The sequence below is a fragment of the Lemur catta genome, chromosome 11, assembly GCF_020740605.2.
Source record: "Lemur catta isolate mLemCat1 chromosome 11, mLemCat1.pri, whole genome shotgun sequence".
In the NCBI taxonomy this organism is placed as follows: domain Eukaryota; kingdom Metazoa; phylum Chordata; class Mammalia; order Primates; family Lemuridae; genus Lemur; species Lemur catta.
Window position 1 is genome coordinate 1428181 of NC_059138.1, and position 24513 is coordinate 1452693.

General features: G+C 34.1%; 1 protein-coding gene across 4 annotated transcripts in view; it reads left to right on the forward strand.

The window, feature by feature from the left end:
* LMBR1 (limb development membrane protein 1) overlaps positions 1-24513 on the forward strand; it is a 140291-nt gene that overhangs the window by 111162 nt on the left and 4616 nt on the right. For 2 of the 4 annotated variants that reach the window (XM_045564602.1, XM_045564603.1), the window contains 8 exons: positions 1140-1220; positions 5669-5745; positions 6379-6456; positions 6656-6736; positions 9372-9445; positions 9685-9775; positions 11056-11122; positions 22109-22270. In XM_045564602.1, the coding sequence (XP_045420558.1) occupies positions 1140-1220; positions 5669-5745; positions 6379-6456; positions 6656-6736; positions 9372-9445; positions 9685-9775; positions 11056-11122; positions 22109-22270 (711 nt within the window). The remainder of the gene's footprint in view (positions 1-1139; positions 1221-5668; positions 5746-6378; positions 6457-6655; positions 6737-9371; positions 9446-9684; positions 9776-11055; positions 11123-22108; positions 22271-24513) is intronic. The other 2 variants (XM_045564604.1, XM_045564605.1) reach the window with 2 other exon arrangements.

Consider the following 24513-nt stretch of genomic DNA (forward strand, 5'->3'; position numbering starts at 1 on the left):
ACCCCATGACCCAAACACTTCCTACTCAGTCCCACCTCCAACATTGGGTATCAGATTTCAACATGAGGTTTGGAGGGTCAATTATCCAAACTGTGGCAGAATTTAACAGATAAAATAGAATATGGAAATATACAATCCATTAGAGAAAGAAGCAGAAAATATGAATAGGGAAAATCCACATTTATTGACATGAAAATATGCTGAACCACATTTAGGGACATGCATGTTAAAGTAACAATAAGAAAATATTTTTAATCTATCAAATTGGCAAAAATTCAAGAGTTATAATATCTACTGCTGAAGAAGATATTGGAAAATAGGTACTTTCAAAGCCATTGATAGAAATGTAAATTATTACAATATTTTGAGGAAGTAACCTTTAAATACATCTTCAAACTATAAATGCTCATCATACCCTTTGACTCAGTAATCTGAATTTTGGGAATCTGTCTTATAGAAATAATTAGAATCAAAATGTACTGGATGTACATATGAGAATGTTTATTGCAACATTGCATTGGCAAAAATTTGAAGAAAACCTGAATATTGATAAATGGAATAGTTCTGAATAAAACTGTAGTGCATCCATATGTAGTCTTATCCAGCTATTAGAGAGTTGATACTGTCTATCAACTGGAACATATTATTGACTAGGAAAGCAAATGGCAAAGTAATGTGTCTGATTTGACCCCATTTGTATGAAAAACATAATGAAAACTGTATATATGATAAGTATCTATGAATGTTTATGAATATGAAGAAAGGTATGGAAGCATCAACCAGGCTGTTAACAACTGTCACCTTCAGGAGTTGAGAGGGAGAAAAGAAGGTCTTGATTTTTTCACTTTCTACGGTAAGCACATGAGGCTTTTGCGATGAAGATTAGTAATTGATCAAATAAAAATTTTACCGCGGTAATACATTATCTAGGAAACATGTAATATTTAATCAGCAAGAATGTTGTGGTTTTAAGTGGTACAGATATGGATGTACTTTTCTATGGATCACAGCCATGTTTGTTTTTATTTCCAATTATCAGGGTTTGCCATGTGATATTTTATATTTTAATTAAAGGGCTACCTGTTCTATAGTGTTAGGGATTCTGTTGTTATACTTCTGAATATTTTTGTTTTGGATAGGGCTGTCTTCATCAGTGGAATACAACATAATGGAATTGGAACAAGAGCTTGAAAATGTAAAGACTCTTAAGACAAAATTAGGTATTGTACTTTTTTTTGTTGACTTGTCTATTGGTCTTGGTTTCTTATTAAGACTTTACTGCAGTCTAAAATATCTGAAAATTTAGGAAATCTTTAATTTATGTTAAAAGCTTTCAGTCTGTCTAACCTCATTGAAAAAGACTGTCTTTTAGTTTGGGGAAAGAATAAGTATGTATTTATTTGTCTTTTTTTGTTTTGTATATATATAAAATGACTTTTAAAAGATGTTGATACTTAAAGATGTTGCTCCACTGTCTTTTTACTTGCATTATTTCTGACAAGTAATCTGTCACACTTATCTTTTTATGTGCTTTTTTCTATATCTGCTTTTAAGATGTCCCCTTTATCATTGATTTTGAGCAATTTGATTGTGATATGCCTGAGTAGTTTTCTTCATGTTTCTTGTTCTTTTGGTTCATTGAGTCTCTTAGATCTAGGAATTTATAGTTTTCATCTAATTTGGAAACCTTTTCTTTTGGTATATAATCCTTTTAACATGCTGCTTACTATGCTGTGCTTTGCTATTTTGCATCAGTATTTTTTTTTTTTTTTTTACAACCATTACTTCTCCAAATAGTTTTTCTTTTCCCCTCTGTGCCTACCTTTTCAGGACATGTCTGTTAGGCCATAGTTAGAGAATGTTCTTTTAGTTTTTAGTCTTTTTTCTTTGTGTACTTCATTCTGTATAGTTTCTATTGCTATATTTTCACTTTGACTGCATGTCTAATCTACCTTTAATTCTACCTGGTGGGTTTTTTTTTCCCCCACTCAGACACTGCAGTTTTCATCTCTGGAAAGTCTTTTTGGACCTGTTTTATATCTTTTATGTCTCTAATTTTCACATGTTCAATCTGTGTCCTCCACTTTTTGAAAATATGGAATACAGCTATGACAACACTTTTAATGTTTTTGCCTGCTAATTCTAACATTTGTGTTAGTTCTTGGTAAGTTTTGATTGACTGATTTTTTTCCTCATCATTAGTTGTATTTTTGTGCTGCTTTGCATGACTGGCAATTTTTGATTAGTAAACAGACCTTGTGAATTTTGCCTTGTTGGGTATGATTTTACCTTGTTGGGGGCCTCACTTATAGTATTCCTGTAAGTGAGGAACTTTGTTCTGGGATGCAGTTAAGTTACTTGGAGACAGTTTGATTATTTTTGTCTTGCTTTGAAGACTTGTGAGACTCGATCAGAGCATCATTGCATCTATGGCCAATTATTCCCCACTTATGAGGCCAGACCCTTCTATGACTTCTATCCAGCGTCCTGTGGTTTATGAGGTTTTGTACTCTCTCGTGGGAGCAGGCACTATCTTGGCCCTTTATGATTGTCGAGTACTGTTTGCTCTCCTGTTTTTGGGTGGTTCTTTCTTCACCAGTGGATTGTTTCCTCACACGCCTGAGCCAGCCATTACTCTGCAGAGCACTCTAGGGTGACCCCTGCAGATCCTCGTAGTTCTTTTTCTGTGCTGCAGTCTCCTCTCTGCTACTTTGCTTTGCAAACTCCAGCTGCCTTAGTCTCCCCAGACTCCCATTTCATGTCCTGAACTCAAGAAATGAGCTGGGCTCAGCTTGGGTTTCTCCTCCTTGCACCAAGGCCTAGACATTTTCTCCAGGTGGTAAGCTGTGCCGAACACGGCACTGTTCCCCGTCTCTCGGAGATGACTATTCCTCCACGATCCAACGTCCAATGTCTTGAAAACTGTTGTTTCATATATATGTATTTTTTGGTTTCCTAATTGTTTCAAGCTGGATGGTAAATCTGGTCCCTGTTATTGTTCCATCCTTAGAACTGGAAGTCCAGTATTGTTTTTGAAAGTCAAATGTCATTCATTCATTTTCATTTCTGTTAGTAGCATCACATTGCATAACGGTACTTCAGTTATCCTGCCGTTGGTGGATATTAGATGTGTTTCCAGCTTTTTCCTATTATGAATAATGTTACTATGAACATTCTTGTACATATCTCTTGGCATACATTTTATAGGGTACATACTAGAAATGGAATTACAAGGTCATTGTATCTGTGCCTGTACCACTTTTGTAGATAATGCTGGACTGTTTGCCCAGGTAGTTGTATTATTTTGCTTTCTGCTAGACATGAGCACGATTCCGTCTTGCTCCAGGGCCTTGCCAACACTTGACAATGTTGAACTTTAAAATCTTTTACCTATTTAGTGGGTGTGAAATGGTGTTTCATTGGTGTTCTAATTTTATGTTCCTGATTTGTGGTTCTATTTTTGTTTCTAGTGCTCATCTAGCTTCTGCTTGAGAAACACCCATTAGTATTTCATTTAATGCAGGTTTGCTGGCCCTAGATTCTCTCCATTTTTGTTTGTCTGAAAACATATTTACTTTGTTTTCTCATTTGTAGGGCTTGTTCTTTTCAACAAAATTTAAAATTCTTATTTGGTAATTTTCAACTGTAAAAAGATATTCCATCGTCTTCTGATTTCTGGTTAAAAGTCATACTGTTGCTCTTTTGAAAGGCTTTATAGATTTTCTTTTTGTCTTTGTTTAGCAGTTTTACTCTGATGTGCTTAGATGTGTTTTCTTTGTATTTTTCTTTCTTGAAATCTGTGTCACTGCATGACTCTGTGACTTGATGCCTTTCATCCATTTGGGAAAATTATTAGCCATTATCTTAATCAGATATTGCTTTTGCCTCATTCTCTTGTATTTCCTCAGACTGCTGACTCTTATTTCCTCAGATATGCTAGACTTTTTTACTCTTACATTCTTTTCTGTATTTCCCTCCTTTTTTAATTTCCATGCCTGTGATATTTCTAGTCTGTGATATTTTCTACTGGTCTGTTTTTCATTTCACTGTCTTTTCAGCTATGTTATAATTATTGTGAAAACTATCTATTGAATTCTTCATTTTAGTTACAGTATTTTTCAGTTCTAGAATTTCCATTTGATTATTTTTTATAGATTCAAATTTACTTATGAAATTTGCCATTTTGTCACTTATTTTGTTGAACATATCAATCATTTATTTTAAGGCATCTTTCTGATAAATCCAATATGTGGATTAACTGAGGGTCTGTTTCCATTGTCTTTTTTGCCCTCTTTGTATCTCCTGGTAATGTTTAATTGAATGTTAGACATTTCCTGTACAAAATTAAAACTCTGGATGATATTTTTTTTTTTGAGAGGATTTACTTTTGCTTATGGTAGACAAATAGAATAGGGACATACCAATTTAATCCATCTGGGCTTGAGATCATTCAAGGCTGGATTTTGGTCTTTACAAGGCTTGGTCTGTTTCTAGCTTGGCGTTTATCCTGGCGTATAGTTTTTTATTGATCTTAATTGACAGCCTGGTTGTTTTGTTTTTGACTATGACACTATCTTCTTAATGAACTATAGTTGTTAACCTTGAAAGAAACATGAGCCTGACAGAAGCTTTGCTTTGCTTCCCCATCTTTTAGCTGCATCTTTTTGTTGTTCTTCTCAGCCATGGGTGCCTTGAGGGGAATGTGGCATCACATGCCAGGCTCGCTTCTTTGCTCTTTCGTTTTTTCTGTGATCATAGCTTCTCTAATTCCGGCTACCTTGATAGCCCCAAGCTCCAGTGTTTCTCTCCCTGGCTCTGTGGACACTGCTGAAAGCTTTGCTTTAGTGCTGTTGCCTGTTACCCATTGATTTCTCAGCTCCAGGGGCCATGCCAATTACATGTTGGAAATTGCCTTGCAGGGAACAGTAGTGCAAATTGGAGGACTCACCCCAATTTACTTCACAGAATATTGGCCCCTCAATTTTCATTGTCTTAGTAGGTCTCTGATATGTTCATACAGATTTCCTTTTTTTGTAAAGTTTGATACATCTCTTCCACTAGTTCTAAACATGAGGATTAGTGTGATATAAGATAGTCTTTTGTAGCTATAAGTGGAAGTTTGCTTCCAGCCTTTAGAAAACTGAAAATGTTTGTCTTTAGCATATGAGAACAGAAGGGATTTTTATTCATGTTACTTTATTCATTCACATATATTTATATCAATATGGAGGTCTATATCAAATACAATACAGTTGGTCCTCTGTATCCGTGGGGGACAGTTCTAGAACTTCCTGCAGATAGAAAAATCCATGGATGATTGAAAACTGCCATTGCAGAACCGTGGATATGGAGGGCTTACTATGTTTCTATATCTTCAAAGTAAGCTGTATGTTGACAATATATTAATATTTCCTTAGCAACTGAGATGTCTTTCCAGAGCTGAAATTTAAACATCACAGGATTGAGCTGTTAATACTGTAGCAAATGGGTTTTAATACTCTGATTTTTATAGTTTGTGAAGAAAAATTAAATGTAATTTATATTTTTCAAAAAAGAAATTATTTATGTAAAAGTACTGCATACTTATCATATATGGAATGAAAATGTGAATCTGAAGAGAATTTTTGGAAATTACTGAAATCTATTGTTTTATTTTTTCTTCTAATAGAGAGGAGAAAAAAGGCTTCAGCATGGGAAAGAAATTTGGTATATCCTGCTGTTATGGTTCTCCTTCTTATTGAGACAGTAAGAATTTATTTGCCTAAGTAAAAGCAAATTATACTTTATTTACTTCATCATTCGAGTATGGTGACTCCCTCAGCTAAATGGTTTCTAGTAAGCTGGTTTTCTATCAATAGGATTAAAATCCATCTATGCCTTTATTTGTAAAAATGCAATAGAGCAAAATGGAAATTAATGGCAATTTAAAACATCTCAAGATTGTGTCCTCATGAAATTAGCAAATTCAGTATTTTGTTTATTTGAAAATTAAGAAAACACAAGCTGTTGCAGATACCCTACTTCAAACTCTATGATAGAATATGAAAATTTCATTATGAAATTAGTTTTGATAATATTTTACCACTTTTGAAGTCTGTAGAGTTGTGTGTTTCCAACTGGTGAGATCACTTAGTAAAAGGATCTATATTATTAGCTTGTGTCACAAGCTCTAAAATTATAATAATTTGCAGGATCTTTAGGATTTCTTGAGGAGTTTTGTATGTAGTCTGATTGCTTTAGTGGTTACATGTAGAATTTTGGTCTTGACTGCTTTCCCTTTATTCTGAAACATACATTTGGTTACTACGATTTTAATATTTGTGTATTGGCAAAAAATTTCTGAACTTGAGAGCTGACAGCCTACCTTTTGTATTGTAGTCCATCTCCGTCCTCTTGGTGGCTTGCAATATTCTTTGTCTACTGGTTGATGAAACAGCAATGCCAAAGGGAACAAGGGTAAAGTAAAATGGTTTCAGTGTCTTTCTTTTGCAAAAGTATTCTGTGTATGTACCCTGAGTTTCAATAAGTAAATGAAAACATTCACCTTTCTGCATGTGTATACTTCAAGTTGTGTGAATTTTCCTATGCAAATAGCCTTTATAAACTGTTTATAAACTACGATTTTTGTTTCTAATTTTTTACTTTGGATTATCAGGGCCTTTTTTCAAGTATAAGAGTTCAAAAGTGTCACATGGTTTATGAAACTGCATCAAAATGTACAATTACTGGAAGAGAGGTATATTCCTTTTCATGATTTAACTGTTCTCTTGTTTAAAAATTGATGATTTTATGACATTTTTGTCAGTTAACCTATTTGAATATATTCTTCATTTGGAAGGTAGTTACCACTAAATGTTCATATTTGACATAGTTTTTCTAGGTGTTCCTATAAAGTTTTGGATACTTAATGTGGCATTTAAATTTTGACATTTTATTATATTTTCCACATTTAGCAGCTTTTCCGTTCGCCATTGCAGTGACTTTGAAACTCTTCCAGACTTTTGATGTCACTGATTTCTCTCTGAACCAGATATGTCTTTCTCTCTCATGAAGAAAAGTCAATATCTATCTTAATTCCTTCCCTCCAGTCTGAGACAAAGATACCCTGTTTTTTTCAAAAGATAATTCCTTTGACCTCATTCTTGATTGGGATCCTCCCACCCAGCCTTTGCAGGACCTTGTGCCACCTGTTATTGGCATTGTCACATTTGGGGACAGCCTCTTCTCCATGAGTGTAGGCCTACCAACATGCCCCAGGTGCCTCTTCCTACAGACAAACAAGTGATAATAAACTGCCCTCCTCCATCTACCACTTTGTCCTTTTGTTTGTTTGTTTACGCCCAAACCCACTGATAGAGCAGTAAGTCATTTACTGTATTGACTTCTTATTTGCTTTTTAACACATTTTAATATACCAGCAAAACAAGGAAAGTCCCAAACCTTATGGTGCATTTTTGTACCATCATCCTCAGTGCATAGTAGAGGATGACTTTCACTTTGTAGGAGCTCCCTTTGTGACTGTGCAAATAAATCAGATCATCTTACTCCTGCCTATAGGCCTTCTCTTGAGACAAGGAATACTCCCAGAATATTTTCCATCTTGGTCAATAAGCTTTTTGTAGGGGAGAAAAAGTAATATGTTTTCCTCACCCATTGCAAGGTTCATGGCTGAGCCCCCTATAACAAAAGACAGATTAACAAGAGAAAAGCAGACAAATTTATTTAGATAAGTTGTACATGTCATAGGAAACTTCAGAAATGAAGACCAAAGAACCAGGAAAACCTGTGTGCTTTTATGTTTAAGTTTGATAAACAGTGAACAGTCATGGGGAAGTATGATTGGACAAAGGGGATATGATCTAATGGTTATAAACTAGGGAGAACCTAACAAGGCCTCTTTGTTCAGATTCTTTTATATGTCCCAGTGTCTTCAGAGATGAGGATATTTCTTTCCTCTAGGTATAGGGAGGGCATTCCTCCAATGAGGGTCTTATGACCTACTTCAGAGGAGAAAGGCAGGAGGTCAGAGAGTGACCTTTCTAGGTTTTCTGAAACACCAAAGTGCCATATTTTATGGTAGTGTGTCCTGAACCCTATCACTTTCTATTAGTGTTGTTCATTTCTTCTTCAAAATATTGACAAAGAGTTATTTTTTATTAGGCTGACTATACATTCTTAACACACTGACTGCCACAAAAAATTTTTTTTCCTTGGGGCCACAGTGATTTATTACAAAAATAGAATACAAACTTCAAAAACAAAATAATCCTTTCTAATTTAATGAAAATTTGTTATTTTTATTGTTTTCTGTGTGTAAGTTATATGCAACTTGAAAAATAGTTCACACAGCTTCCAAGGTAGAGACATGTGAATTATATATGCTTCATGAGGCCCTGGGCTCAAAACTAGTGTGAGTTAAATACAACTCACATGGCAGTTTCTATTAGATGTAATTTAAGCTGACCCACAAAATAGTAACTCATATTCAGATAGTTCTTTTAATTAGTAATCTTTGAAAATATTGTTCCCACTTTAGTAGGGAATGATTTTTTGCATATCTCACTGTATTCATTATAAAATTATTATTTTCTTTGGCATTTTTTACATTCTAGGTAAAGATAGGTTTTGAGATAGGTATAATGTTTAGAAAAAAATTTGTAGCATTACTTTTAAAAAATCTGTGTTAACAGGTGTGTCTTTTATAACTCTGAATTCCCAAGGAAGATTTGAGGAAACTTTGAACTGAAGAAACAGGATATGCTTATTCACCTTCTTTCTGTGCTTAGCTTAATTTTAACACACTTCAATTGTATAATTTTTGTATTGTTGCCTCAGTGTTCAGATAGTTATAAACTCTATTCCTATTGTACTGTTGTATTTTAAAAAAATTCTCTTCCAAGAATATTCAGGATTTTTTTCTCAAGTAGCAAATTGTCCCATTTTTTATAAAAGTAAGCGTAATGATTATACCTATCTCAAAACCTAACTTTACCTAGAATAGAAAAAATACCAAAGAAAGAAATACTTTTATAATGAATATAGTGAGATAGGCAAAAAATCCTTCCCTATTGACGTAGGAACAATATTTTCAAAGATTACTAATTAATTATATCATTATGACAAGTAACTTAAATTACATTTGAGATGAATTGGATTTTTTTTAGCTTGTTAAAATTGTTAACATGGTGGCTGAATTTGTTGATGAAATCAGTCTAATGTCATATTTTGTTGGGCTTTGAAAGTCTTGATGTTATTTCCAGGTATTAAACATTCCTAATTTCAACTGTCTTATATTTATGAAACAACAATTTTAGGGAAAACAAATATAATGATGCCATTGAGTTCTGAAAAGTGTTTCCCCCCCGCCCCAGGGCCCTGGAATAGGAAATGCCTCTCTTTCTACTTTTGGTTTTGTGGGAGCTGCACTTGAAATCATTTTGATTTTGTATCCTTTCTTTAATGGACCGGTCTGTCTGTGAAAAAGTTTTCTGTCTAGTTTTCTGGGACAGTGGTAATTTACTAAGACACTTGTCTAGAAGAAAAAACAACAGGTTAGTCTTCCTTGAGCACTTAAAGTGGCTTTTTGTATTGTTTTTCCTGTGGGCCTTAAGACTTTCTGGAGACTGCTGAGAACTTAAGGAAACTTGCATTCTTTTGGAGAGTTTTTTTCCTTGATTCTCACAGCTATCTGATGGTGTCCTCTGTTGTTGGTTTCTATAGTCTTCGATTTTTTGGAAACTTTACTCCCAAGAAGGATGATACAACTATGACAAAGGTAAGATAGATTCTTAGGTGACTATGGCCTCTCTTTTGCCTCCCAAGACAAATGGACTGTTTTATTTAGTAATTGCCCTGAATGGTTCCTTTGCAGTGATAGGTATTTGTTTGTAAGTTGCATAAACACAAACTGGTAGATTTTCCAAATGCTGAGTGAGTGGGAAAAGGATGTGTTCTGTTTAATTTGGATGTCGTCCATTCACTTGTAAATGCATAGAAATGCAGAGCTTGTTAACCAGCTATAGAAGGGCTCCTGAAAGGACTCTTTTTCCTCTAAAGAAAACGTGTTGCTAATGAGTAACTTTGATTGTGCTCACTGTACTTCAAGGAGCTTGTTTGAAATCTGAAGAACTTAGTTGCTACAAGTAGTGGAGACAAAGTATTTAAAATTTGAATAATTAAAGTAAGACAGAAGAGTTCTATTCAGAAACATTTTGTAGCCTGAGGTTAATTTGACTTTCTACAATATGTCATTGGCTTCAGAATAATAAAGGCTGTTGCCTTATATAGTGACTGAACCTTTTGTAAAATATTCCCATAGGCTGACAAAGAGGAATAACTAATAAGAACTGCTGGCTTGTTTTCTTTTTATTATATATTCTATATCTTTAGCCTATTTAAAGGGGAAAATTTATTTCATATATATATTTATATACACACACATATATATATTGATATGACTTCTTTAAAGTCAGTAAGTAGTTGAGATATTTAGTATCTAGTTTAAGTGATCATAAACTTTAACAGTATTTTCAACTCCTCTTATTTGATATGAAAGAATGAGTGTAGAATACATTGAAAATGAATTACTAGATGTTTTGGATATTTGACACTTTTTAAATTAAATCTCATAATAGTTAAAGATATTAGAAGTAGATAGTATATAAGAGATCTTGAGTAATAATCTGACTTTAAAAATATATTCAGAAGTATTAAATGTGTCACTTCTTTTTTACTTGACAGGCAAAGCTTTTTGAAATTGGCAACCACAATCAATAATATAAAATGTGTTATCTAGGTATAAAGTAAGTTAAGTGTTCTATAACTTTATATTTGTGCCAAGTACTGTAAATATCTTCTAGAGCCTACAGATATAACTTTAAATATTTGTAGAAAAAGTTTATTATTCTTTTAAAATTCTATATTGAATAGTAAATATCATTGAAAAGTTAGCAGAGTACAATAGGTAACTACAATGTACAGTAATTTCCCAAAATGTTACTAGGTTTTATTGTCTCCTGCTGTTTGCCCAATATTCTTCCTGATTTCTCGTAACAGATCATTGGGAATTGTGTGTCAATCTTGGTCTTGAGCTCTGCTCTGCCTGTGATGTCAAGAACACTGGGTAAGCGTGAAAGAGAAATTTTCACTTAAAATCCATTTTTTTTAAAGATATCTTTACTAAACTCATTCATTAATTTTCAGTTTCTAAACTTTTTCAAAAAGATCACCTTTGAACTATAATGTTTCTTCCCACATCATATTATACCTTTACTTTTATACTTTTATACTTCATTTATGTATAGGGCCATACCACGGCAAGTACTTTTATCAAATAAAGATCACTTATTTTTTAAACACTTAAAAACATTCCTTCTCCAAACAATGAACTGACTGGTTTTTGTTTTGTTTTTGTTTTTTTTTTTTTACTTTCACAAGTTAGGCTTTTGAGTCCTCTAGTGAGGAAACTATAATTTTTTTAAATGAAAATATTTAATGCTGAAAATGTTAAGCCAATTTTTCTTATATATATATTTCTTAAATTTACAGTTTAGTGTGGTTTAAAAAAACTGAAAATTTGTAAACTTATTTTAAGCTGCTTTGTGTCCACCAAATCGTTGAGAGCTGTGTGATCTCTGAGGGCACGCTGATTCAAAGGACACTCTTTAGTCCTTTAGCTTCTACTTGCCTGTCATTCATTCATGTTGTTCTCTTAAGTTTTCAGTTTGCAGAGAACTTTGATCATCTTTTACTAGTAAGACAGGTTTCCACTTAATCATTGAAATAGTTGACAAAGTCTTCATTTGGCCTTCAGTCTTTTATAAAATGCTATTGTAGACTGTATTCTCAGTTCTTGGCTAAATATTATTTTGGACAAACATTTCCATTAATCAGTTCTGTCGGATTCGCTAGATTTAGGTTTTGATTTGAGGGGTCCACAAATGATTAGAAAAATTCAATGATTAAGCTTTAGCTGCTTGCTTATAACACAAATTGCTGGTAACTTTGAGTTGCTTTTGCTTTAGCTCTCATATGGTTTCCATTATTTATTCAAGATGCATAGACATCAGGGATGCAGGTGGTGTGCCAAGAAAATATACACTTTATAATTATCTTCATAATTCCTACAGAGAATCTCATGTTTTGATAGAAAGTGAAATTAAAGTGCAAATGTAACAGGGACTACTGTTCCACAGGCTAATATGAAACTTACTTATTTAACAGTCTTATTTCTTCTGCATTTGCTTTATAGGACTTGTTACTGTTCTGACATCTGCTTATCATGTGTGAATCTTAAAAATGCCAATAATATGTACTTTAGTAATAGGATTTGAAGCTAAATGTTATCATTTGTATTATGATTGTCCATCAAATAATTTCTGTGATAGTACAGCCACTCTACCATTTTAACATTTATGAAACTCATTTACTATGTCTGTTATTTAAGATTAATTGATAACTGTTCATATATACTGATTTTATAGAAGAAAATTACATGCTGAGTATGGTTTTAATACAAAGAAAACAAATTAATGGTAAAATTTACTTTCTGAAGACCTACAAATTAAATTCCAGAGTAGTTTGCCATAGAGATAAATAAAAAGAAAAAAAAAGAAAGATGGAACAATTAAAATGCAGCTAACAAATTCCTGGTCCCAGCTGTCCAAACAGGATTAATGGAGTGCATTAGGGTACAGTGAGTCATGTGGTGCTTTGCAAAATATCAACACGCACTGCATTACATGTTATGCCCAGTGACACTGAATAGATGAAAAGAAATAAATACGTTAAACAGATTCATAGAGGCTTTTCACAGTATTAAAAAAGCAAATTTCTAGACTAAAAGAAAAAGCTTTATTTTAGTATTATGGGAAATGCAAACTAGAGAGTTACTTTGTAATTCCTCTATTAACCCTTTAGAATTGAGTCTTTGATTTTAAGAAGATAAAATATAGAGAATTGTCATGAATATTATCTTAGTGTATAACAGGATTTTGATTTACTAGCTGAAAAGCTTATAAGACTAGAATAGAGGTTGTATTTAAGAACCAAATTCCAAGCTGTGACATTTTTCACTCTTTCTCATTGCCTCTCACAACGAAATCCTGACCTTGGTGCGGTCTCATTTGCTCCTGTGAGATCCCCTGACAACATCCCATCACCTACAGTGAAATGAGAAATGCAGTAACAAGAAAATCATAATTTACCTGCATATGTGCAGTTTTTCTCTTATTTCAACAGCTTTTTAATGAAGAGTATAATTTTAATTGTAAATTGAAAATACATTGAATCTAGTATAAAATAATTAATTTGATTATATTTTGCTTCAAAAATGAAAGGGTTCTATGGGTTTTTTTCTTTTTTAAAATTTGCCAACTCCTATTGTTGATGTATCCCAGGATTTAGGTTTAAGTGCATTGCATGGTATGATATTTATTAAAGAATTCCTTTTAAATAGCTTGTTACATTGGAATATGGAAAATATCATACTAAATGGGAAATCACTACTATGTAAATTTTATAAGCATATCACTTGCTGCAGAGAATTAAGTTGTGAGGAAAATACCGACCATGTATTTTTAGTCAAATGTAATTAATATTGATGATAGTTTTGTTGTCCATAGGAAACACTAAGAATCTGTACTTAAAATTTTTTATTAGAACCCTTTGAAGCCCTTTAAAAATAGTGCCATGCCAGGGGATACAATTTTCAGAACATTGTTTTTGCTGCCTGTTTACACTTCAGTTTTAAAGAATCCAAAATTTTTTAGGAGTTTGTTGTCCATATTTTTAGTAAACAATTTACTATGTAGTTTAATAGACTCTCAAAGGGATTAGAGGAGGTATTTGTAAACAAAAAATAGAATAGGGTCAAACTATCTATAGATGCCTAAACTTTTTTGTCATAAAATATTTTAAATGTTTCAATGAATTTTGTAAAAGTAGATTTTTGTATGATTGCTGATATGCTCTTTATTATGCTTAGTCAAGAAACAACTGAGAGGCTGACATTTTTTGTGTTATTCTTAATTTGAAATTGCCTTTAACCAAAACGCAAAATTTTTCTCAAATGCAAACAACAGTCTTTGGAATACTTTTCCTAATTTCTATTTTAAAATTCTTTTTGTAGCCATTTTTTCATCCTGGGAGTTCTTTCTGTAACTTGCAAGTTATGTAAGGCCTAAATGCAGATTTAAAAAATATATACATGTATATGTATATATATTAAATACTTATGGGATTAAAACAAAAACACTTGCCCTTTGAAATTAATTTGAACTTATTTTCAATATTTTCATGTATTTCTTATCTGGGTCCCATATAGTCTGTCATCTTGCAGGAGAGAAAGTAGGTTATTCTCTTTTGTTCCTTGATGAAGGGACCTTGTTTAAAAACTGGTCTTTTTTGGAGAGGTCTTTATTTGGGGTTTTGCAGATATACAATTAACCTTTGCCCTGGGCTTTCCCTCTTTACTTTTCATTGTGAAATAGAAATAAAAGATGCGTTCACAGATGCTTAGCAATGACAAATGTGAAACAGAAGTATAATTATAATATATGCCCTTAATTGTGACATCGATATAATTTCAAACCTCATATTGAAAATTTCTCACCAAAAAATTATATATGACTTATGTTAAGATATTACAGAAAACGATAAATGAGTGGTACTAATTAACTTTTGGTTGATTACTAATGTTCTTATATCTGAACAGTAAATTTGTATATCTACTTAGGATTTTTAAGAATAAAAATTCTTGAAAGTGTTCTATGTCAAACTGTCCAAACAGTTAAGAGAGCAACTAATAATAACACTTTAAAAACTCATATTCCCAGTGTGTACTTGCTGTGTTTTCCTGGTGCTGCGCTTGTTTCAGGGCATGTGACCCTATCTCAGAAAATGTCACATTGCTTACAGATATTTAAACTCAGCCATATGTTGATATATAAATACCTTAAATTTATTTTGTTATAATTATAGGATCATTTGGCTGGAAAGAACCTTAAGAGGTAATTTTTTAAATGTTATAATTAAAATGGTACAATTAAAACTAGACAGTGATAATAAAGGTCTACTTTATACTAAGAAGAATAAAGCCCCCTAACCTAGCTGAGGGTTTTTAATATAATAGTATACATGTACAATCAACTCTGAGATAGATGAACAGATTATCTCATTTGTTGGATTGTTTTTAAATTAATTTTTAATTATATAAGCAAGCACATGAATAAATTGTCCTTATAAGGAATACTAAAATTAGAGATCAGGCTAAAGTTGCTTGTGACCACCATTTTTAATCCCAGTCCCTTCTTCCAAGTTTCCAGAAACCTCTTTGGTTTATAGCTTTTGAAATCTTTTTCTGTGCACATGTGTGTGTGTGTTTGTGTTTGTGTATAGTCTAGTAAATGTTTAAACTCTCACCTGAATATTACTTTTTTCCTAATTCTTTTGTTAGCATTCTTGTTCCTTCTGATGACTCTTAACTTGGTGTGCTGCCCAGCGAGAGTTAAAAGAAGAAAAGGTTTTGAAATCATTTCCTCTATCAGAACTCAGTCCTCCAAAATGAATTTCATACGAAAACTCTTAATTGTCTCTTTGTGTACAGGTCATCAATGACCCTCCTAGCTGCCTAATCCTATGGACTCTGTTTTTATCTTAAGTGCTCTGTGGCATTTACTGTTTGTAATCCCCCCCGCCAAAAAAAATCTCTTCTTTTTTCATTTCTGATCAATCACTGCTCTCTCTTTTTTTCTCCTCCTTCTCTGGCCATTCCTTAGCTGTTTCTTTTACTACTTCTCAACTACCACCCATTCACTTGCCCCCAAATCCAAACCTCTAGCCCACCTCTCGTCCTAAGCTAAAAACGGAGAAATCTAGCTCTGTGCTACCTATGGGTGTCTTACTGCCATCTCACACTGGGCGTTTCTAAAACAGAACCTTTCATATTCTCTCTCTCTCTAGTTTCCCTTTCAGTCTTTGGGACACTTTCTAACCAACAGGCCAAACCAGAAACTTGAGAGTTACGGTAGATGCCTTTGCCTTCTAGCAGCAATACCTAGCAGCAGTACTCAGTATCATCTTGTTAATATATCTCACATCTACCTCTTCCTTCCCATTGTCCTTTTAAAAAAGTGAAAAGAGTCAGACTTATATAACATCAAAAGCAGAGAACTGAGTATATGATTTTATTTTAATATTCTATTGTGAGAAGAGTGTTCATGAAGTAGATTCTAAGCAGGTGTTTTGCTGTAACTCTTTACTGTGTTATCTAAAAGAGTTTATAGTATGGTAAGGTTTGTAGTATAGTTTATCACAGTCTACCTTGAAGGGATATTATACCACTTAGTATGAGAACCTTACAGCAGTATACTTCCATTTCTTCCCTACCAGCCTTTGTGTTTTTTTATTTTTATTTTCATGTTTTGAGGCAGGTTCTGACCCTATTGCCTGGGCTAGAGTGCAGTGGCATCATCTTAGCTCACTGCAACCTCAAACTCTTGGGCTCAAGTGATCCTCCTGCCTCAGCCTGTGATCTGTTCTGCAGAATGTTCTATGTACACTTGAGAAGAATGTTTATTCAGCTGCTGTTGTGTGGAAAGTTCTGTATGTATCTGTTGAGTCCATTTATTCTACAGTGTTCAAGTCAGTAGTTTCCTTATTGATTTTCTATCTGGATATTCTATCCATTTCTCAAAGTGGGTATTGATATCTCTTAATGTTATTATATTGCTGTCGATTTCTCCGTTAAGATCTGTTAATATTTGTGTTACATATTTAAGTACTTTGATGTTGGGTGTATAAATATATTTATAATTGTTATATCTTCCTTTTGATTTGAACTTTTAATCATTATATAATGACCTTCTTTATCTCTTGTGACATTTTTTTACTGTCTGTTTTGTCTAATGTAACTATTGCTAGCCCTGTTCTTTGTTGGGTACCATTTGCATAAAATATCTTTTTCCATCCTTTTACTTTCAACCTATGTATGTTTTTACATATAAAATGAGTCTCTTAGACTGCCCGTTGCAGGATCTTTTTTGTTTTTAATCTATTCAGCTCCTCTATGCCTTTTGATTAGGAGTTTAATTCATTTACATTTAAAGTAATTATTAATAGGTAAGGACATACTATTTCCATTTTGTTGTTTTTCTCTGTGTTTTGAAGTTCTTTTGTTCCTCTTTTTATCTCTTGCTGTCTTCTTTTATTATATGATTATTTCTTGTAGTGGTATGGTTTGATTCTTTTCTCCTTGTCTTTTTATATCTACTATACGTATTGCATTTGTGCTTACCATGATACTTATATCTTGTAGTTATAACTGTTTGTTTTAATTTGATAACAACTTATATTCAATCACATAGAAAAACTATACACATTTACTCCTTCCCCACAACTTCATGTTCTTAAAGTCAGAGTTTACTTCTTTTTTGTACTGTGATTCAGGTAGCAAGTTTTTGTGGTTACAGTTATTCTTAGTACTTTTGTTCTTTGATTTTTATATTATGGTTACAGGTAATTTGAGCATCACCATTACAGCATCATCTTATTCTGTATTTGACTGTATATTTATTTTTACCAGTGAGATTTATATTTTCATATGCTTTCATGTTTCTGGTTGGCCTCTTTTTGATTCCATATGAAGAACTCCCTTAAAGATTTCTCATAAGACTGGTCTAATGGTGACAGACTCACTTGGTTTTTGTTTGTCTGGGAAAGAATTTATCTCCTTTTCATTTTTAAGGATAGCTTTGCAGAGTATATAGTATCTTCATTATCAGTTTTTTTTTTCTTTTAGTACTTTGAATACATCATCCCACTTTATCCTGGTTTTCAAAGTTTTTGCTGAGAAATCCACTGATAGTCTTATAGGTGTTCATTTGTATGAGATGAATCACTCTTTTCTTGCTATTTTCAAAGTCCTCTCTTTATCTTTGATTTTTAACATTTTATTTGTAATTTGTCTCAGTGTAGACCTCTTTTATTTTCAACTGTTTGGGAATCTATGGGCTTCTTGAGTCTGTATGTCTATTTTCCTCCCCAGATTTGGGACATTTTCATTTATTTATTTATTTAAATAAGCTTTCTGTCCCTATCTCTTTCTCTTCTCCTTTTGGGACACTTATAATGCGTATATTCGTTTGCCTGATGGTGTCCTATACAGTTATGTAGGCTTTTTTTTTACTCTTCTTCATTTTTTTTTTCTTTTTTCTTCTCCAACTGCATAATTTCAAATGACCATCTTCAAGTTCAAGGAATCTTTCTTCTGCTTGATCAAGTCTGCTGTGGGAGCCCTCTGTTGAATTTTTTAGTTTAGTCATTGTATTCTTTAGCTCCAGAATTTCTTTCGATTCTTTTAAAATTTTTTATCTCTTCGTTGCACTTCTCATTTTGTTCTTGTGTTGTTTGCCAGATTTTGTTAAATTGTTTATGTGTGATTTCTTGTAGTTTGATGAAGTTCTTTAAAGTAATTATTTTGAATTATTTGTCAGGCAGCATGTGGGTCTCTATTTCTTTGGTGTGTGTGGGGGGGTTGTTGGAAATTTATTATGTTCCCTTCATGGTGTCATGTATCCCTGATTTTTCCTGGTTTTTGCATTCTTTTGTTGGCATCTGTTCATTTGAGAAAGCAAGAAGCAGTCTTCTCTTCTAGACTTTATGGACTATCTTCAGTAATGAAAGACCTCACCTGCAGGGTTGGGGGGCATGGGTTACTGACTTGGGGGTCCTGTGGGAGCATGATGTTGCACCAGGTATAGTGGCATGCAGAGTGCCAAGTGTGAGGGTATGTGGGTCCAGGGATTGGGACCAGTGGTGTGGTGGCTTAGGCAGCTGTGTTTCTCAGTGATGAAATCTGCAAGAGGGGCCTTTGTGCCTATAAGGGCTGTTGGGGTCTTCAGGGTACCTCTGAGTTCAGCAGCAAGCACAGTTGAGTAGGAAGGGGTTCAGAGCCAGCCATGGGTATGTTCACACGCAGCACTGGAGGCTAGCTTTGTGGGCTAGGGCTGGCCAGCAGCAGATGTGCTGCAGTGGGAGTCAAGGCCTCTGGCGGGATCCAGGGCTAATTCTGAACGTGCACACTGGTCATGCTAGGTCTTGGCACTGGAATGCCTTCACTGGTGATGGTTGGAGCAGGTCCAGCCTTGGGGGGCAGTGGTGCGTTAGTCAGCTGGGCCCACATAGGCAAAAATTGTGGGACCGTTGGTGCCAAAAGCATTTGCAGTGACTACAGTGGCTGTTGGTTTCCTCAGAGGCAAAATCTGCTGTGGTCTTCCTTGTAGCAGGCTGCTGGTGACTGCAGTGGTACCACCACTTACCTGTTTCTAGTTATCTCCAGATGTCTCAGCTATGTCAGTCTTCTCAGAGATCTGGGTGGGGTGGAACTAAAGTAGGACAAAAACCTGTCAGGCAGAATTTTAGCGAAGTCATTGTTTAAAGTTTCTTGCTGTCCAGTCTTTATAGAATATTTTCAGAATTGAAGAACTGTATGTTGGCAAGAGTAATCCTTTAGTCAGTCAATGTCAGTTAGATTTTTACAAATACTAAATTAAATTTAAAACAACAATGTCTTTAGTACTAGTCCCTATGAGCTAATATTTTGTCTAGTTCCTCAGTGCACTGTAGCAGTAGTATCCTGGATTGCTGTTTATGAAGTCAACCTGAAATATCCTGGGAACCAAAACATGTAATGATAGATGCTGTTCTTTGTCTCATGTCTGGGTGTTTCATATTTGGTCTTGACCCTGACTCTCAAGGTACCAATTTGAGTGCACTAAGAAGGTCTAGTGAAAACACTATCCCATTGTTTGTAACATACCTTCCGTTTCTATTGTGATAATGCATTTGGCCTCCTGTCTTCATGCTCATCATGTAGTAGTGCTGTCACACCACAGGATCTAGGTCATGTTCAGGGGTGGATGAATCACCACATGCCATATACCAGTGGTTTTCAAAGTGGAATTTGTGTGCTCCCATGGATTCACAAAATCATCAGACTGTGTGAAGAAAATATTAGAATTTGTGTTTATATTTATTGTTATAATCATTAACATCTTTGTTTTGTCTGTGTATAATGTATATATCAGTAGATAGTACATATATAGTTTATAAATAAATACATGTATATTGGACATATGTGCTCAAATTTTGTTTCTACTAATGGTGGTATATGAACAAAAAATTTGTGGAGCAGGTAAGACTTATGGAGCATTTGGGCAAAGATTTTTATTCGAGGATCTATCAGTTCCTCCATAAATGAGCTTCGTGGTATGCAAGATTGTGTGTGTGTTTACATATGAGTGTGTTTCTTGTGAGAAGATCCATAGCTCTCACCAGATTCTCAAAGGAGTCTTTGGCCCCAAAAATCAAATAAACTACTTCTCTGGGATCTCTGGGCTGAAACCACTGAAGCTTGGTTTGGTAGGACTATATCTTATTTACAGATAACTTTCTAGGTTAAATTAAATAGCATCTTCTCTGAAAAATAAGATGTGTAATTAGATATGTATTCCTTTTAACAAAATGAAGTTATGTAAGACTTTAACTGAGGAACTGCAGTCCCGATTGTTGTCATCACCTCATGGCAATGCATGGCACGTGCTGCGTGATCTCCTGATAGCTGGGTTTTAGCCTTTTTACAAAGGTGTTTTATTGTATGTTTTCATTAATCTTCTGTCTTTTAAAAATATTTTGGTATATTGTAGTCTTTCAAATTCAAACACATTGGCCCTGGATAGAAGTGAGTACAGAAGAGCTACTTTAGAAATCCCCTGTTTTTGTTATACTGTTTCTGTATGAAGACTTTTCTGCTGTCTCTATAAGCTGTTCTTGTAGAGGCCATCCGTAGTAGATGATGGAATTGCTTTGGAGTGGGGATGACAGTTAAGTTCAAAAGTCAGTTGATAATGTGAAATTGAGTTTAATAAGAGTTATTCTTGAAATCACCCATAAGATCCTTAAATCACCCATAAAACGAGTTACAGAACTTTGTTTATACAGTCCTATAGGCAGTTGTTATTATTTCTTCTAACTCTTTGTAGTTTAAATTTTATATAACCCTCAAGTGGCCCTTCAGTCTCTTCTCTGAAGAATGTTGATGATCCCATTGTCTCCTGACTGACCACCTGAATGATGTGACTTACTTATCTCTCAATGTCAGAAAACCCTACCATTCATATGTTTTTTCCAATAAGTATTGGACCTGGGACACATATTCATTAAATAGAATGACTATTTAAGCTGTTTTTTAAATAAGACCTTAAAAATTGTGTGTAGGTGAATTTAAGTAACTTAAATGCATAGATAATATCCTCCCACTGCATTTCCAGCTTTGTCCTTTTACTCTACAAGCCTATAGTATTACATTCAAATTATCATTTTTTTTAATGGAAGGAAATTATCCTATTTATTTATTCACTTATGTAACAAATATTAAGTATGTGTAAGGCATTATTCTGGGCATTGGGATTATAGGAGTGAAACAAAGTTCTCGTGGGAAAAACAGGCAATAAATAAGCCAGGTAATATGTACTATGAAGAATCATAATTAGAATAGAGGACCATGGAGGGTCCAGCTGTTCTAAGTAGAAGAATCAGAGGTTTCATCTCCAAGGAGGTTACGTTTAAGCAGAGACCTGAATGAAGAAAGGGAAAGGAGAGGCAGTTCCCCAGAGGGGCAGCCGTGGGGAGGTGTGAGGATTTGCTCAGACGTCTTTTTCATCAGGGCTCTTGTTTCCTGTTGTTGGTTCTAGCCATCCCGTCTCAGCAGAGCATGCATTCGCCCATCCTTTCCCTGTGAGCAGCGCAGTAGGTTCATTTCTAATGTAAGCCCAAATTCCGTCGACTGACAAGCGGCATTTCATTCTGACCTCATTGCTCATCACTTACAAGTGACTGTGGCATGTGTGGGAAGTAGGTTAGGGCTGGGTTGAGGTTGTCCCACTATGTAACAGTTTTATATTTTAAACTAGGATTCATTCATTAGAGCATCTCACATAACAGAAATGAGAAAGTCCATGAAATTTGATCTGATTTGTATTTTATTTTGTAAAATATTTTGCAAAATATTTTACCTGATTTTATTAAGGGCTGTTTTATTTATTTTTAACAGGAATCACTAGATTTGATCTACTTGGAGACTTTGGAAGGTTTAATTGGCTGGGAAATTTCTATATTGTATTATCCTACAATTTGCTTTTTGCTATTGTGACAACATTGTGTCTGGTCAGAAAATTCACCTCTGCCGTACGAGAAGAACTTTTCAAGGCCCTAGGTAATCCTAAATTTCATGGGTATTTTTTTCTCTTTCTACTAATTAATAATTTTGACATTTGAGTTAATTTTAAATCTTAAGCTATTTAGTTTTCCAAATGTGTAAAACCTTTGAGGTCAAATTCTTGATCCACTACTAAGTGATTTTGATTTTCATTTCATTAAGCCTCAGCTTCCTCACTCATCTGTAAAACAGTGACAATATCTTCTTCTTTTTATGATTATGATCAATATCAACTGTAATAATTTCTGTAGCACCTCAGTATAGTACCTGGCACGTCATAAGAACTCAATTTACATTAGCTCCTTTACTGTTACGGTGGTAGTGGTCATGGTGATGCTGTGTTAAAGGCTTATTTTTTGGTAATGATTCCATTTACTTAAAGCCTCTTTTGAGGCTTAGATTTTACAAGTATCAGGCTGTAATTCCTTTCAGTAAGCCAAATAATAATTCAGGATAAAAAATGTTAGCATTTTTGGCATTGATAGGAGAGACAGCATTTTTTGTCATGTGTTCCATGAGTCACATGCATTGTAACACTGTTAAAAAACTGGCGGGTTTATATAAAGAGTACTAATATAATCTATGAATGTATTTTTTATGCTTATCTCCCCATTAGCGCTAAACATATTTCAGGTTTTATACTTTGAGAAACCAGGACAGTATAAACTATCTTGGGTTTGGGGGTGTATCATTTTATGATACAAGAAGGGAAGGGCTGTGACTTATTGTAGAAAATTATATGTAGAAAATCCTGACATTAGCTCGTTTACCTGAGTTGACACCATTTGAGTGCTATGTGCCATATTCCTTGTGGCATTTAGTTATTGCAAAAGGCTACGTATTGATTGATTTGTTAAGGTGCAGTTTTCAGATAACAAACTATGTGAGCAGCCGTAAAGCCCCTCACCTCACCAAGCTTTCCAACCTCAATGTGGAAAGGGTGACTTTTGGTAGGAAGAAAGATTGCGGATCATCTATCCGTGTGTATTTTACTTTGAATATGCCCTGTGAGGAGGTAGCTGATGAAGTATTGTCCTGAAAGGAAAAAGTTACATCTCATTTCAGCTGGAGCACCAGGTAATCTGTAGATTTGAATGCTTAGATTTCATAAAGTTGGCTAAATTTAAAACTGCCAGGTGAAATGAGGGTCAAAGAGTCCTTTCAGTCAACTGTCTAGAGTCAAAACTTAATTTTTAAGCCTGTTGTAATATGAGCAAAATTAGTTAGTCATAATCTCAGATAAATTCCCATTTAAATGAGATGGTTGCAAATGAATTGTGGTAAGTTTATTGTTTGAGTTAGGTATTCTGGATATCATTTTGCTAAATAGTAAAAAATAACTTAAATGGAAGTAAAATGTCTTAAATGTATCAGTTCTTTGACCATAAGAGACAGTGGAATTATCCAGAGTTATATAAAACTAGATTCTAATAGATTTACTTTTTTCCCCAAATGTTTTTTATTATTCTTTGGGATGTGCTAAGGGAGCAATTTTTACCTAGAAAAAGATTCTCATTGAGTATATGTAATGTTTGAATGAGCTAAGATCTTAAGTATGATTTCACTGAGAGTTATAATTTGATTATAAGATGTAACTATCTGCTTTCTTTTTTTTTTTCTTTTTTGTAGGCTTTTTTCCCTTTGCTACTATGTCCATTGATAATAATAGTATCCATCTCAGAGAATATCTGGCACCTAATAAACACTCAAAATTTAGCTATGATGGTAATGAAGGTGATTGTTTCTGGAGTTGTCTGCAGAAGAAAGACATTGTAATTTTTCAGAATATACCTATGTTTTAGTAGTGAACCCAATCATCTATCTTAAAAGGGTGATTCCATTCTGGTTCAGTCAATGAATTCCTCATTGATCCTCTCTTCCCTCAGTCCCTTTCTGACAAGCTTTGTTTTAGCACACTTCCCACCTCCAGTAGCTGTAGGTTCCTGTTGTCACTCAGCGGTTTGGTCATTCCTGGGACCAGAACCGTCTTTCGTGTTGAATTGATTTATTTTTTCTTTCCCATTCAAACATCGTAAAGAGGCTCAATTTTGCCATTTATTTCACTAAGATGCAGGTGACAGAAATGTTAAAATTTAGAGTGCTATGTTGGCTTAAGAGTGATATAAAAACTGCCTAATAGGTAGATTATCACCTGGAATTTTAGGGGAAAAATCTTTTCAAAGTAAGTGTTTGAGGTGTTAGGGAGGTCCGAGCCTTATGAAAATTATTTTCTCAAAATC